The following is a 14,446-nucleotide window of genomic DNA, read 5'->3' on the forward strand; positions in this document are numbered from 1 at the left end:
AAACGGTGTCTGTGTCTGAATCCCGTCTGTGGACCTCCTGTAAGATCTCATGTTTGAGGTGAAGTATTGAACTTAACTCGTCCCTTAACTGCAGTCTCAATATCTGATGTAGTCCCATGCCTGCTCTAAACCAAAGTTTTTACCTGCTTTTAGATTTCCTTTTAGGTTTTGGGTATTAGCTAGACCAGAGATCTGCAAACTTGATCAGTAAAAGCCACCTTTGCCACTTTCAATCCATTAAAATCGGTCTGCAGACAGATTTTAATGTCTAAACTTTACAATGAGAAGCTCTTAAAGTTGTTAGTAGACTATAGTTTTGACTTATAAAACTGGATCGATGCATTGATAACATTGCATTTAGAAGTTCAAAGGTGACTATTGATACCCGTAGGTAGATTTTTGTGCAGCAGGAGAGGGAGTCTGACAGTACATGCAGATATTTTAAAAGGCAGGACAGTAAAATAACAGTTGTGATACAAACATAGCTGGGTGCTCACAGGCTCACTGACAGGTTAAAGAGTGAATAAATAAATGGAAGGAACCGCTACAATACCACTATGAAGACTTGTTGAAAATATGATAAAGAAGGTACAATACATAGATAAAAAATCAGGTTGAACTTCATTACATAAGACCCAAGAGTAAAGTGCTTTCAGTACTGATTTAGAAGGGAAATGGCAGCAGCTGCTCCTGCAGCGGCTCGTCTTAAGTTTCGGGGCTTTAAATCTCCGTCCAGATGCCAGGAACTGGAACTGTCTGGCCAGGGGATGAAGTCATTATTAGAAATGGCGCTTACGGTTTTAAATAGCTATTTTAATATGTTTTTAAATTGTGTTGACACGTTTAAGTCTCTTTTTAACTTTTCTACTGGTGTTCCTGATTTTGACATTTTTTGGGGCTTTGACCTTGGTTGTTTTTGACATTCCAGCTGCTGTTTCTTTAAGCCTTTTCTAACTATTTTGTGTATATATTTGCTTTATATCTTTACTAGTTGTCTTAGCCATTTGAACAGTTTTCTCTTTTTTTCCCAAGTTGTTTTGGGCACTTTAAATCGTTTGAGGCAGAGTGTGATGGGCTGAGGATGAGGATGTGGAGGTAGAGTTTAGGATGTGGTGACAGTGGAGCATCTTTGGAGGAGGGAGACAGGGGACGCCATCTTGTTTGTTTTAGTGAAAAAGGGAGGGAGGAGGAGGAGGAGGAGGAAAACATCGAGCAGCAGCAGCAGCAGCAGCGACACCGGCAGAGGAGCACAGAACGCGGCTCGGCGGTGAGTCTTTCCCGGTCTATGTGAAGGTGGTGCTCGGTACATCAGGGATGCAGAGACACGCGGGCTTTAGAGGGATTGACAGCGGCTAATCGTTAGCCACTGTCACCTGTCTGCCCGGAGCGTCATGAAGCTCACTGCGGCGCGAGCGTCATGAAAAACCGCGCTAAAGGGAACGAGCTCGCCCTGTTGCCATGGCAAACGACTCCTTTCTGTTTAGAGAAGATAACATAGGCGCGTGCATTGCATTTTAAAGTCCTGCAACGACATCTTCTTTTTTCTTTTTATGGATATATATATATATATATGTAGAATAAATGTGCACCTGATACATAAATGCTCCGATTAACACCTCACCTTCACACCTAATGTAAATAAGCAGACACCAGGAGTAACAAAGAAAACAGGATGTGCGTTAACATTTATATAAATAAAACAAGTCATTGAGTGCAGGAATAACATTTAGCATGAAAATTGCTATAAAATCTGCAGTTTGCATGTTCTCTCTGCGCAGGTGATATAGTGGTCATGTTTCAATTGGAAGGTCGCGGGTTCGACCCCCGTGTGTGTGTGCGTGTGCGTGTGTGTGTGTGTGTGTGTGTGTGTGTGTGTGTCTCGGTCAGAGTAACATTCACTCACTGGCTCCAAATATTAGATAAACTTTATTAGTCCAGGATTTGACCTCATCTGCCTTCGGAACTGTCGTCATTTTTCAGCTATAGATCAATATTGATCTTCTTTGTGACTCGTCCAACCAGTTCATCCATTCACCTGTAACTTCGAGCATCAACAAGGCATCTCAGCCAAAGGTGTCAGTCATCAGGGAGGGAAAAGCTGCTGATAAGAGAGAGAGGAAAAAAATCATCAGGGACAAAGAGAGCAGTGGGAAACGATGTAGACAGACAGAACCAGCAGATGGCGGTAATGCAACTTTATGGATGCTTCCTGTCGTTAAACACAAAAGAAGAGGAGAAGAACTTGGACTGTTGCCATACCGAGCCATGGTTTAGAGAATTCTCAATCAATTTGCCTCCTGCTGGTATTAACTAGACAAACATCTGCATCATGAAAGCTCCCACACGACAATGAGCGGATCTGTTACGCTCTGTTTTACTACATCTGAGTCCTGATTTCAATTCTGTGTTTTTGTCTTTGTCCTGTTTTGTTTTGTTTTTCCCCTCCAGGCCCGACGCCTCCCCCCTTCCCCCTTTCCCTGGTGGTGAGGAGGCGCCGAGACGATGTTTTATGCCCACTTTGTCCTTAGCAAACGAGGGCCGCTGGCCAAAATCTGGCTGGCGGCCCACTGGGACAAGAAGCTGACCAAGGCACACGTGTTTGAGTGCAATCTGGAGAGCAGCGTGGAGAGCATCATCTCACCAAAGGTCATTTCCTTTCACTGCTCGCTCCTAACGGCTTTAAAACAGCTTGTTGTGTTTGTTGAACTGTACATGGGATGCCAACGGTTCAAGAGGATGGCTTTGTATTGAATCATCGCCTTGTGATTTCATTTGATTCAGGTGAAAATGGCTTTAAGGACGTCGGGTCATCTCCTGCTGGGGGTGGTGAGGATCTACCACAGAAAGGCCAAGTACCTGCTGGCAGATTGTAACGAGGCCTTCATCAAGATCAAGATGGCGTTTCGACCAGGTTGGAAACACTAAATCAGTCATTGGATTCCCTGAAGCGGTTGGGAAGAGTCGGTGGAGAGGCTCATGCTCTGTCTGTGTGACGTTTTAGGTGTGGTGGATCTTCCAGAGGAGAACAGAGAGGCGGCGTACAATGCCATCACCCTACCGGAGGAGTTCCACGACTTTGACCAACCGCTGCCAGACTTGGAGTGAGTCCTGTTTATTCCTGACGGGGAAATTCCAGCAGGAAAATACTTCTTTTTTGTTTGTTTATTTCCAGTCGGCAAAATATAAAGCCACTACGACTTGCTGCTTTAGATATTGTTTTTTTTAGCAAGGAGAGGAGTCATAGCCCACGTGGTTGAGGTAGAAAGAATATTTCAACTCCAGGAACACTTCAGGCCATGGTTGATACACACACTATTTTCATATTCATAATGTCATCCACGCTTGTCCTCTGACTGCACGTTTAACCCATTCTAATTTTAAGAATCCCTGAAAGGTCGCCGCACCGATCCCACGGAAAGGCAACAAATGGGCTTTCAGGCTGCTGGTAAATTCAGAATTCCTGACGGTGCTTCTGTGTCTTTTGTGCAGCGACATTGACGTGGCTCAGCAGTTCAACTTGAACCAGAGCAGAGTGGAGGAGATCACCATGAGAGAGGAGGTGGGAAACCTCAACCTGCTGCAGGACAATGACTTTGGTGAGCGTCTTCACTTCTCTTTATTTGACCATATTATTCTATATATTTTTGGGGTCATTTGAAACAGTTTGAATAACCATTTTACTCATTAGCCTCAGCTTTGCCATGTCACAGTATATTTCATTATGTTGTCTGGCGCAGCTGACTTTGGAATGGACGACCGGGAGATGATGCGAGAGGAGAGCGCCTTCGAGGTGGAGATCATGGGAGCGTCAGCCTCCAACCTGCTGCTGGAGGCGGAGGGCGGAGCTAACCCGATGGCCGACAAGTCCAACCATCTGGAGTACGACGACCAGTACAAGGACGACTTCGGAGACAACCCCATGGAGAGCCACGAGGGAGGAATGCTGGGTAAGATCTGGCGGTGTCGCACACCGTCAAACGTTTTTGTTTTTAGAACCCGAGAAATGAAACACGACACGTCAATCCTACTCATGTAATGTGCAGTGGACAAGCTGCTGAGTAACGAGGATGGAGGCGGCATCTTCGACGACCCTCCTGCCATCACACAGAGCGTCATGATGCCTCAGGACCACGGAGACGACGAGGACGACTTCGATGCCCTCTCAGGTCAGCCGCACTCAGCCGGGCTCCACAGTGTGGCGCAGACTCATTGTTGTCTATAATGCAGAAGACTGACCGAGCTGTTATTAATGTTAAACATTAATGTTTTCCTCACTGTGTGGCGTTAGCCGGAGCCCCGGACAGCCCGGATTCCGGTCCGACAGAGCCTCCGCCCACCATGGCCGACCAGGCAGAACAAACCAACCTGGTTCACAACGAGGAGGAAACCTTCGCTCTGGAGCCCATCGACATCACAGGCAGCTGCTTTTCCTGTTTCCCAACGGCTCGTTTTCTCATCCCGCTCAACGCAGCGTCTTCTAACTTTAGTCTGAACATCGGTCTCAACTTCAGGAGGACGATCTTCTGACTGGCTTTGGAGCGAAGAAACTTTCATCATTAGAAAAAGAAATAAATCTGAAATAGAACAAATATACAAGAGGGAAAACTTAGTTTAGAAAGGAATGAAAGTTTGGCCAAACATAAAACATCAAACCAGAATACAATGATCAAAACCGTCATGACATCTGAAGCTCAACATTTACTGTTTTGGACCAAACATTTATATTTTCCTGAAGATTAATAATAAGAATAATAATTATAATTATTATCCTCTGACTGGTTCCTGATGTTTCGTGCTCGTTGCAGTGAAGGAAACCAAGGCGAAGCGTAAGAGGAAGCTGATTGTGGACAGCGTGAAGGAGCTGGATAGTAAAACCATCCGGGCGCAGCTCTCCGACTACTCGGACATCGTCACCACGTTGGATCTGGCTCCTCCCACCAAGAAGCTGATGATGTGGAAGGAGACCGGGGGCGTGGAGAAGCTCTTCTCCCTCCCGGCTCAGCCCCTGTGGAACGCCCGGCTGCTGAAGGTGAGTTTTCAACGGACGCAGTTCCACGCGGCCACTCGTGCTCTCGTCACGCCCTCATTTCTTCTCGTGTGCAGATGTTTACAAGATGCCTCACGCCGCTGGTACCCGACGAGCTGAGGAAGAGGAGGAAGGGCGGAGAGGCCGACAGTCTGGATGAGTTCCTGAAGGATCTGGAGAACCCGGAGGTGCCCAGAGAGGAAACCGCCGGACAGCAACAGAAAGACATCATGGGTGAGAGAATGGATCTGTGTGTGTAGATTCACGTCACACAAAGTGTGAGTTTACTTTAGTGAAATGGCTTTAAGGTGAAGTTTTATTCCTCCTGTGTTGATTGACTGACCTTTGCAGGGCTGATAAGATGCAAACGTACAAATGCAAGAGAGAAGAATAGTGAAAAACAGGCAGCATGCATGATGAGATGACAAATTGTTCTAATTCACAGTGAAAACAACCCACTTGGTGTTAAGCTTCATTAATTAATTAATTAACAGTTTTTCTGCATTCGAACACCAAACCCGGTTCAGATTCCCCAATAAACCCTTTTGAAGAGTTCAGAAACAAAGCGAGTACACGATGACAGGAATCGTGTGAGGATTGTCTTCCAGACCAGACCATCATGGAGGAGGCCAGCGTTCTGCAGACGTCGGCTGTGGAGGGGAGCAGGACGACGCTGGACGAGGCCGCCATGCCGCCTCCTTCCTCCCAGAGGAGCTTAAAACGCAAAGCGCAGGACACGGAGCCGGCTCTGCCCGTGAGTACAGCCCTCCTGCCACTGACCGACACCAGAATCATGTTGTAATGCTTTCATGATTTTCATTTATCCACCTTTCTGATTGGCTGTAGCCACTGAACTGTACTGCTGTGACCTCTGACCTCCCGCCCTCCAGATGGGAGCCTTGGACCAGCTGCAGCAGCAGGAGTCTGAGGTATCTGCTGCGTCCCAGCAGCTGGAGACAGCCAGCGTGGATCTGCCTCCGGAGGAAAGCACCACCAACATCAGCCAGCTGATTGATTTGGACCTGCTGGTGGACAAGGACAAGAAGAAGAACGACGACGACTCTGACGACGAGGTGAGACGGAGATCCACACACTGCTTCTCCATGACTCATTGACACAGATACATCCATCATCTATACATCTCTCTCTCTCTCTCTCTCTCTCTCTCTCTCTCTCTCTCTCTCTATATAAAATTAGTTTAGAATTTTTTTTTTTATTGAATTTAAAAGTTTATTTCGGACATGTGGGCACAAATGAAATTATTATAACAACAAAAATACAACAGAGCAAACATAACAGAGCAAAGTAAATATTTATTTATGTTTTTATAAAGAGACTAAATGCAATTCAAATTGCCATACAGGTGATTTGAGACATTAAAGGCAAAACATTTTTAAATGTCATTGCACATATAGAAATCTACACATGTATGTCTATGTTTTCTATATGTGCACATTCATAGAAACACTGGTGTGTGTGTGTGCGCGCGTGTGTGTGTGTGTGTGTGTGTGTGTGTGTGTGTGTGTGTGTGTGTGTGTGTGTGTGTGTGTGTGTGTGTGTGTGTGTGTGTGTGTATGCGTATGCGTGTGCATGTGTGTGTGTGTGTGTGTATGCGTATGCGTGTGCATGTGTGTGTGTGTGTGTGTATGCGTATGCGTGTGCATGTGTGTGTGTGTGTGTGTATGTGTGTCAGGAGGAGGAGGTGCAGGGAGGAGATCAGGACCAGGAGGAGAGGAGGTGGAACAAAAGAACCCAGCAGATGCTTCATGGCCTCCAGGTACTGAAGTGAAGTTTACAGTTTCTGAACTTACAAAAGTTCAGTTGTATTTATTGAATTTACTGTTTCACGTTGTTTAGTGGCGGATGTTTGTGGTTGTTGGAGAAATGGATGTTTTCTAACGTCTTATGTAATAGTGAGACGTGCAGTGAAACACTAACTACTTTCACCAGTAGAAGAACCAATGTCTCCGCCATCTTTGATGAGTCCAACACAAGTTTTCAGATCAAAACCCACCACGACCAATCAGATCTCCCCGTCCTGACTGCCTGTCTCCCCCCCAACAGAGGGTGATGGCCAAAACAGGCGCCCAGTCGGTCAGCCTGCTGGATCTCTGCAGGAACAACAACCGAAAGCAGGCGGCGGCCAAGTTTTACAGCTTCCTGGTGCTGAAGAAGCAGCAGGCGGTGGAGCTGGTCCAGGAGGAGCCGTACAGCGACATCGTAGCCACGCCCGGCCCTCGCTTCCACATCATCTGAGAGAAGCGCTCCGAGGAAGCTCCGCCGTCAGGCCGGTCTGCTCATCTTAACAGTTATTCACCTGAATCATGTGGTGCTTTCGTGTCGGGCAGTGTGAGGGGGGGAAGAAAGGTGACTTGGCTTCGTAAAGAAGATCGCAACTCCAAACAATATCCACTTTAATACCGAGTTATGTTTTTTTTAATGAAATGTCTTTTAGGCCTCGTTCTTCCCTCATTCTCTGCCTATTTTATTTATTTATTTATTTTAGACTTTATAGAAAAATTCATGCACTTTATGTATAAAAGCCCGTGTCCACACAGCCTTTGGTTTCTGGCTGGAAGCAGCTCTGACAGGCCTGCAGAGCCACAACTCTGAGCTCTGAGGAGGATCAGCGCGGCGCCGCAGTGGTTCGCCAGGTCTATGTAGAGTTTCCACGTTCTTCCCCAAAGCCCAGCGGCAGCAGCCATTAGCAACACGGAAAGGAAAAACGAACCACCATGTGGACACAGGCTGGACATTGTCGTTGAAGTGGCTGGTGGAAGACGCTCCGTCGCAGCATCTGGTTGTTTGGAGCTGCTGTCTCTCGCCGCTCAGTGTTACCAAAGTGAAGATTTAGTTTACAGCCGTGGGTTTGTCACTCCATCCACTCTTCTCCACCGGACGGAGAATGCGCCTGTATCCAGATTGTTTTAAAAAGAGTTTGCGCAGGTATGAGTTGTGGACTCTGCGGTTTAATGAATACAAGACTGTATTGCAGCACTTTAGGAAAAAAATTTAATAAAAATCGTATTGTTCTTACAAGCGCTGCGCTCGCGTCTCCAATCAGAAACCAATTGTCAGGATTATTTTTTTTTACGATAAAAAATTGGACCCAAATCCGTTCTGATGCAGTTTGCATGAAGCATGACGAAGCAAAGAAACGAAGCCTGCGATAAGAGTGAGACTAGAGACACATTAGAGTGAATCTGTTCTGCATGCTGGTGTGAAATATTTCCCAAGAGTGCAAATCATCAGCTGGTTTAAAGTTCATCATATCTGTCTGTCGGAGGATGTTGTTGTTCTCGAACGTCAGTTTGAAGTCTTTCTTTCGCCGCGTTACAGGACAGCGGCGGCTGGACGCCGATCATCTGGGCCGCGGAGCACAAACATGTGGACGTGATCAAATCGCTGCTGAACCGCGGCGCCGACGTCACCATCAACGATAAGGTCAGTGAAGAGACACGGGATGAAACCAGTTTTCATAATTTAACCCAGACATCAATGTCCAGATACATTTGCTTTGATTTCATAAAGTAAACGCTTATGTGAGTAGAAATAACTATCAAAACAATGAACTTTTTCAACAATAATCCTGAGTGAGATGAACATGTACAGTATTTGAGTTCTTCACCTGAGTCAAAGTTCAACCACCAGAGAAGAGGCAAGTTGTTTCTCTACTTGTGGTGTTCATTACCTAGGAACTGAAACATCTGAACAGTGTGCAAAACAAAACATTAAATACAATTACAAGAAACAACTTACTAATGCTAGAGGAAGTGAATCAAGAGAACAAACCGAAATATGGTATTTCTAAAGGATTTGAGGAAGTTGCACCACTCAGCCGAATTAAAGAAGAATTACAGTAAAGAGGCCAGGTGTGGAATGGCAACTAAAGAAGGAAAAGAGAACAGAAATAGTTTTAACCTTAATGGGAGAGAAAGCACTGATGACAAAATTAAATGAGAAAAATCACTTTGGATTAAATATTCAGACACATAATTCAAAATCATAATAGAATAAAGAGATTTTCAAATCCGCATTTTAAATCAATTTAAGTTTCTAACTTTAATTTATCCATCATAACTCAACAGTTCGTATAGTTTGTTCACAGTTAATTGTATTCTATCAGCTATTTTCAGTGTCACAACTGACGTTAACTTAATTTGTTTGTAGAATTTATTGTTCGTACGTGATCGTTGATGCAAAGCAACAACACGCTCACAGGTTTTTGAACATCATTTCTTTCTCCTCCTCAGGAGCTGAATGTGTGTCTCCACTGGGCGGCGTACGCCGGTAACGTGGATATCGCCGAGCTGGTGCTGAACGCCGGCTGCTCCCTCGCCTCAGTGAACGTACACGGAGACACGCCGCTGCACATCGCCGCCAGAGAGGGCTACCTGGAGTGCGTCACGTAAGTCGATATCACAAACAACAGCCACGTTGAAGTCGTGTAAAGAAAAGTTAGAAGCAGCATCTCAAATAAAAATAGTCAAAAACATCAACCAAGGATACTGAATCAGTGATGGAGGAGGGCATCTGCCCTTAACCTGCCCAACCCCCCCCCCCCCCCCCCACACACACACACACACACACACACACACAAACTAAAGTAAAGACAAGGAGCTGATCTACCAGCCATCTGAATAAACACAAAACACTTAAATATACATGGAGGGAAAAGCCTGGAAAAAAGTTTTTATCACTTCTGTGTACATGAAGTGTTCTTACTGTGCCTCAGCTGGTACTTCCTGTGTCACAGGTTGCCTTTCAATCACAATAGTTCTTGCCCCCCCCCCCCCCCCCCCCCCCCCCCGCCCTTCCCGAAACTACATGGGTAACAGTTCACTTCAACAATGACGGATCCGATTAGTTTCAACATGTGTTTTGCCTCCCTGTCTCCTGTCTGCAGGTTGTTTTTGTCCAGAGGGGCAGATATAGACGTCATGAACAGGGAGGGAGACACACCGCTCTCCCTGGCCCGGGCCGACACTCCAGTGTGGGTGTCACTTCAGATCAACAGGAAGCTGCGCCGGGGAATAACCAATCGCATGCTCCGGACAGAGAGAATCATCTGCAGGTGGGTTTAGTATCTTAGGACGTTATAAATATTAGATAAAACTTGTCTAAGTACCATCGTGATCAGATGAAGGTGAATAAAATTGCTCTGATGGTCTGAAAACTAAACAGCTGTTTTCCATATCAGGCACAAGCGAGTTGTCCAGCACGATATGCTGAAATACAATTAAACTAATTAATCATGTATGAACACGTTTTCTTCACTTTTTACATTTCTGTTGTTTGATCTTCTCCCTGATGCAACTCTGTTGTTCTTAGTGACATCGCTCAGGGTTACGAGAACGTGCCAATTCCCTGTGTGAACGCCGTGGACGACGAGGGCTGTCCTTCAGACTACAAATACGTTTCAGAGAACTGTGAAACTTCAGCGATGAACATAGATCGAAATATCACACACTTACAGGTAATGTCATTGTGGCTTCACTTTTCATGCAAAGAAAAGATTTTTTTGAGGAAAGAAAGAGCAGCTGGAGCTTTTTCTTCTCTTCTTCTTGTCTTCAGCACTGCAGCTGCACGGACGACTGTTCATCCAGTAACTGTCTGTGTGGACAGCTCAGCATCCGCTGCTGGTATGACAAGGTAACGAGCTTCTCAAAAGCCACGCCATCAATGTTACTCAGATAAACCTGCTGGGGGAAAAAGACAGATACAGATCATTTGCTGGTTAGAGTCATTACTTTATTCATTGTCATTACTAGACTTGAAAGTATTAACGTTTCAAGTCTAGGGATTTTCTAAAGGGGTCCATTTTCACCACAGAAGATTTAATGTCACAAAATTTAAAAGATATTCCCATTAAGTTTTATTTTTGAATCATAAAATCTGTAGGAGACATTAAAAACGGACCGAAATCCTATTTATTTTATGATTCATAATTCACATAAATGGGTTATATTCCTCACAGGATTTCCTGCAAGTGGTCAAATATGTTGTTGAGACATCCGAGATTCTATTCATCTCTCATGGTCGAGTATACAGCATTTTGCACATTGAAGAAAGAAAAAAAAAATGCTAAAGGTACCCCAGCCTTATATGTCCGTTGTCATTTTTTTTATGGGTCGTATTTTATTAGATTACAAATTTAAAACATGCATCAGGTGATATTCGCAGTAACCTTCAGTAAGAGGTGCTTTTCTAAAGGCGAAAGGAGCAGAACGCATCCGTTCATGTCAATTTATGCAACATTTAAAGCAGAAGTGTTTTGTTATTTACACAAATGTCCTGCCTTTCTCTGCCTGTAAAGGGTGGTCAGACACTTATAGCAATAATATGTCTCCTGTACAACCAGCCATATCAAACTAATTGAAAACAGGTTCTCTCTTTTCCACTGTTCCTTTTAAGGGAACAGTGAAGCCAAAGACCAGAATTAAATGTTCACCAAAGAGATGATGTTATTCTCATATTGGTTTTTTTTGTTGTCAGGATCAGCGGCTGCTTCAAGAATTCAACAAAATTGAGCCTCCACTAATATTTGAGTGCAACATGGCGTGTTCTTGTTATCGATCGTGCAAGAACCGGGTCGTCCAGGCAGGCATCAAGTACGTGTGTCACATGACGTGTGGTTTTCTACCAACAGCAGCTGCATGAGCCCAATGGGATCAAATAGCAATACAAATAGTACAAGCACTACGATTCTAACATCATTGTACTCATCACATAATCGCTTTCCCTCGTCTCAAGTGAAATCTGTTATTATAGTTTTTTTCTTGCTGCAATCAAACATTTTAACTTGTAATTTATTACTTTTATTATTCTACGTTTCTCCGTTTTTGTTCTGTCATACTAAGTTCTATTAATTCTACCTCCCTGCATCGTCTTTAATTGTTCATTGATTTTTTGCTCTGTGGTGTGTCTTAATTGTGCAGCTAAACATTCTGAGTGGCAGAGAAGAGGCTAGAGAGAGAAAAGAAAAGAGAACGCGAGAGGGAGACGGTGAAATGTTTTTGACTTGTCATGATTTCCCCTCACTCCCCGGCAGAGTTCGTCTGCAGCTCTACAGGACAGACAAGATGGGCTGGGGAGTCCGAGCTCTGCAGGACATCCCTCAGGGAAGCTTCATCTGCGAGTAAGAAAAAAAACAACAACCCAAAAAACCTGTCCAGTATTAAGCTGCGCTCATGTGAACGGTTTGACGTCTTCCTTTCCTCCTTTACACAGATATGTTGGCGAGCTGATCTCTGATGCAGAGGCAGACGTCAGAGAAGACGACTCCTACCTGTTTGACTTGGACAACAAGGTGAAATAGATGTGATGATAAAACAGACACACTCGCCCTGGCGCCAGAACGGCTGGGCTGGTGAAGAGTTTGATCATGAACCGAAGCAGTGGTTTTCAGCTGTCGCCTCTCTCTGCTGTGCCCAGTTCATCTGAATCCGTCTCTTTCACTTCCTGTGTAGGACGGAGAGGTGTACTGCATCGACGCCCGTTACTATGGCAACATCAGCCGCTTCATCAACCACCTGTGTGACCCGAACCTCATCCCAGTACGCGTGTTCATGCTGCATCAGGACCTCCGATTCCCCCGCATCGCTTTCTTCAGCTCCAGAGACATCCTCAGTGGGCAGGAGCTGGGGTGAGACCATCACAGGCTTTAAACCTTTAGTCTTCAAAACGTTCCCACTGAATTACCACGGTTACATTCCTTTTATTAGAACATTTAATAAAAAAACTGAAACAAAAAGCATTAAACAGCTCAAAAAGACACACAATCACAATTTCCAGCATTAAGATTTCTTGGCGAATGGTAATTCTTAAATTGTTTTGTTTGAAAAGGGACACAAACTACTTAATTAAAAAAACAAAACATTAACTGAACGGACAGACTAGAGGGAAGTTGTTCTTCATCTGACACAGGGGCAGCACATTATGGTATCATGTTAAGTTTTCTCTCATAACGTATAAACTAAAAGATTAAAGTCTTTCTTACATTTTCTATTTGGTAATTATGGCCTCTGAATAAAAAATATATATATTTACAATGATTGATGAGATGAAGTCATGAAGGCCTGAGATGTCAATAATCTGAGATATATGGACAATTCACTGCTTGAATGAATTATTGTAGTTACTGAGATGCACTTTGTTTACAGTTCTGTTGTACTTTGTGTCTCATCTTCTGTCCGTCTTCAGGTTCGACTACGGAGACCGGTTTTGGGACATAAAGAGCAAGTATTTCACCTGTCAGTGTGGATCAGAGAAATGCAAGCATTCGGCGGAGGCCATCGCCTTGGAGCAGAGCAGGCTGGCTCGGCTGGAGGCCTGCCCCGACTCGGGAGCTGACTGTGGGATGGCCATGCTGGGAAACTCCTGAAAACCTCACCCATGGGACATTTGGGTCAGCCTCCTCAGTTTCACATGCACACGCAACAACAGGAAGTCAAGACGAGGAGAAGGGGATCTAGTTCACTTGCTCATCTAAGGTGCTGATTTTGTTTACTTGAGACGTCGTCTATATTCCCAACAACTGCCAACTGATAAGTTACTTTATCATTTCCACTCTGATAGAGGACATGAGCCTTAACCTAACAGTTTTCTCAGTGTAGGCTGGTCTTGTGATTGTCCTCATACAGTAATGTTACTGTATCCCACCATATTCTTATGCCTTTCCGCATAAACTCTGTGCATTAGGAGCGTGCCATCAAGTACCGGTCTTGCATATATCCATTTGACACATTCTCTGTTGTGCCAACAAACAGTCATGAGTCAGCGAGCGCAGGACTCTCCAAGGACTTGAAGGATAGTGTTGTTATTGGATGATGGTTTTAGCTTCATCTTCTTTATTTTTTTATACATATTTCTTTGTTTTCACATGTAGTGTAATAAAATAACTCGTGAGTTGATCTGTGGCTTCTGGTGTTCATTCAATTATGAGTTTTGATATCAGATCTAGTGCAGCTTTCCTGTCGTCAAATGCTTTTAAAAAGTTTATTCTTTGTGTGTCGTTTGTTTTCTCTTGACAGATGTGGTGTTATATTGTAGCTGCTGTAGTTTGATCAACAGGGGGCATTCGAGGCGGGCAGTGAGGAGACCTCACTGATCAAACATGCCTCTCTCTGCCATAATTTCCATATATAAATTACGGGAAGGGCAATTTACAGATTACTGCAAACTGGTTAAACTGGTTACCTTGGTGGTATTGTGAATGTTGCAGTACCTGTTTTGTGACAGGCTATTGGCCTGTTTACATGATAAAAGGTTTTTTTGTTTTTGAGAGATGTGAATGCAATTGGAAAAACACGAGGGTTTAGTGTGTACTGACAGTGAGTACATAATATTTTAAAGCAGATGTTGAGTCAACTTGCGACTAAAAAACAGTGTTGGTGAGCTTTTCATCGTGACTTGAAGTAA

General features: G+C 44.4%; 2 protein-coding genes across 2 annotated transcripts; both read left to right on the plus strand.

Moving 5' to 3' along the window:
• Positions 1-2,502: 2,502 nt before the first annotated feature.
• LOC308123312 (double-strand-break repair protein rad21 homolog A-like) lies at positions 2,503-7,282 on the plus strand (the record flags this gene model as incomplete). The annotated part of the gene is made up of 13 exons (XM_080485735.1): positions 2,503-2,646; positions 2,782-2,911; positions 3,002-3,101; positions 3,490-3,596; positions 3,738-3,947; positions 4,044-4,166; positions 4,289-4,417; positions 4,806-5,029; positions 5,104-5,260; positions 5,635-5,780; positions 5,917-6,099; positions 6,720-6,803; positions 7,091-7,282. 13 exons carry the CDS (start codon positions 2,503-2,505, stop codon positions 7,280-7,282), a joined length of 1,929 nt encoding a protein of 642 aa, XP_080341861.1.
• On the plus strand, positions 7,203-13,937 carry LOC308123313 (histone-lysine N-methyltransferase EHMT2-like). Its single transcript, XM_080485736.1, has 11 exons — positions 7,203-7,313; positions 8,366-8,470; positions 9,280-9,434; positions 9,933-10,100; positions 10,358-10,502; positions 10,601-10,678; positions 11,522-11,637; positions 12,078-12,164; positions 12,257-12,335; positions 12,496-12,671; positions 13,229-13,937. Exons 4-11 carry the CDS (start codon positions 9,967-9,969, stop codon positions 13,407-13,409), a joined length of 996 nt encoding a protein of 331 aa, XP_080341862.1. The 5' UTR covers positions 7,203-7,313; positions 8,366-8,470; positions 9,280-9,434; positions 9,933-9,966; the 3' UTR covers positions 13,410-13,937.
• The last annotated feature ends 509 nt before the right edge of the window (positions 13,938-14,446 follow it).

This window comes from Lipophrys pholis (genome assembly GCF_963383615.2).
Source record: "Lipophrys pholis genome assembly, chromosome: 17".
NCBI lineage: Eukaryota > Metazoa > Chordata > Actinopteri > Blenniiformes > Blenniidae > Lipophrys > Lipophrys pholis.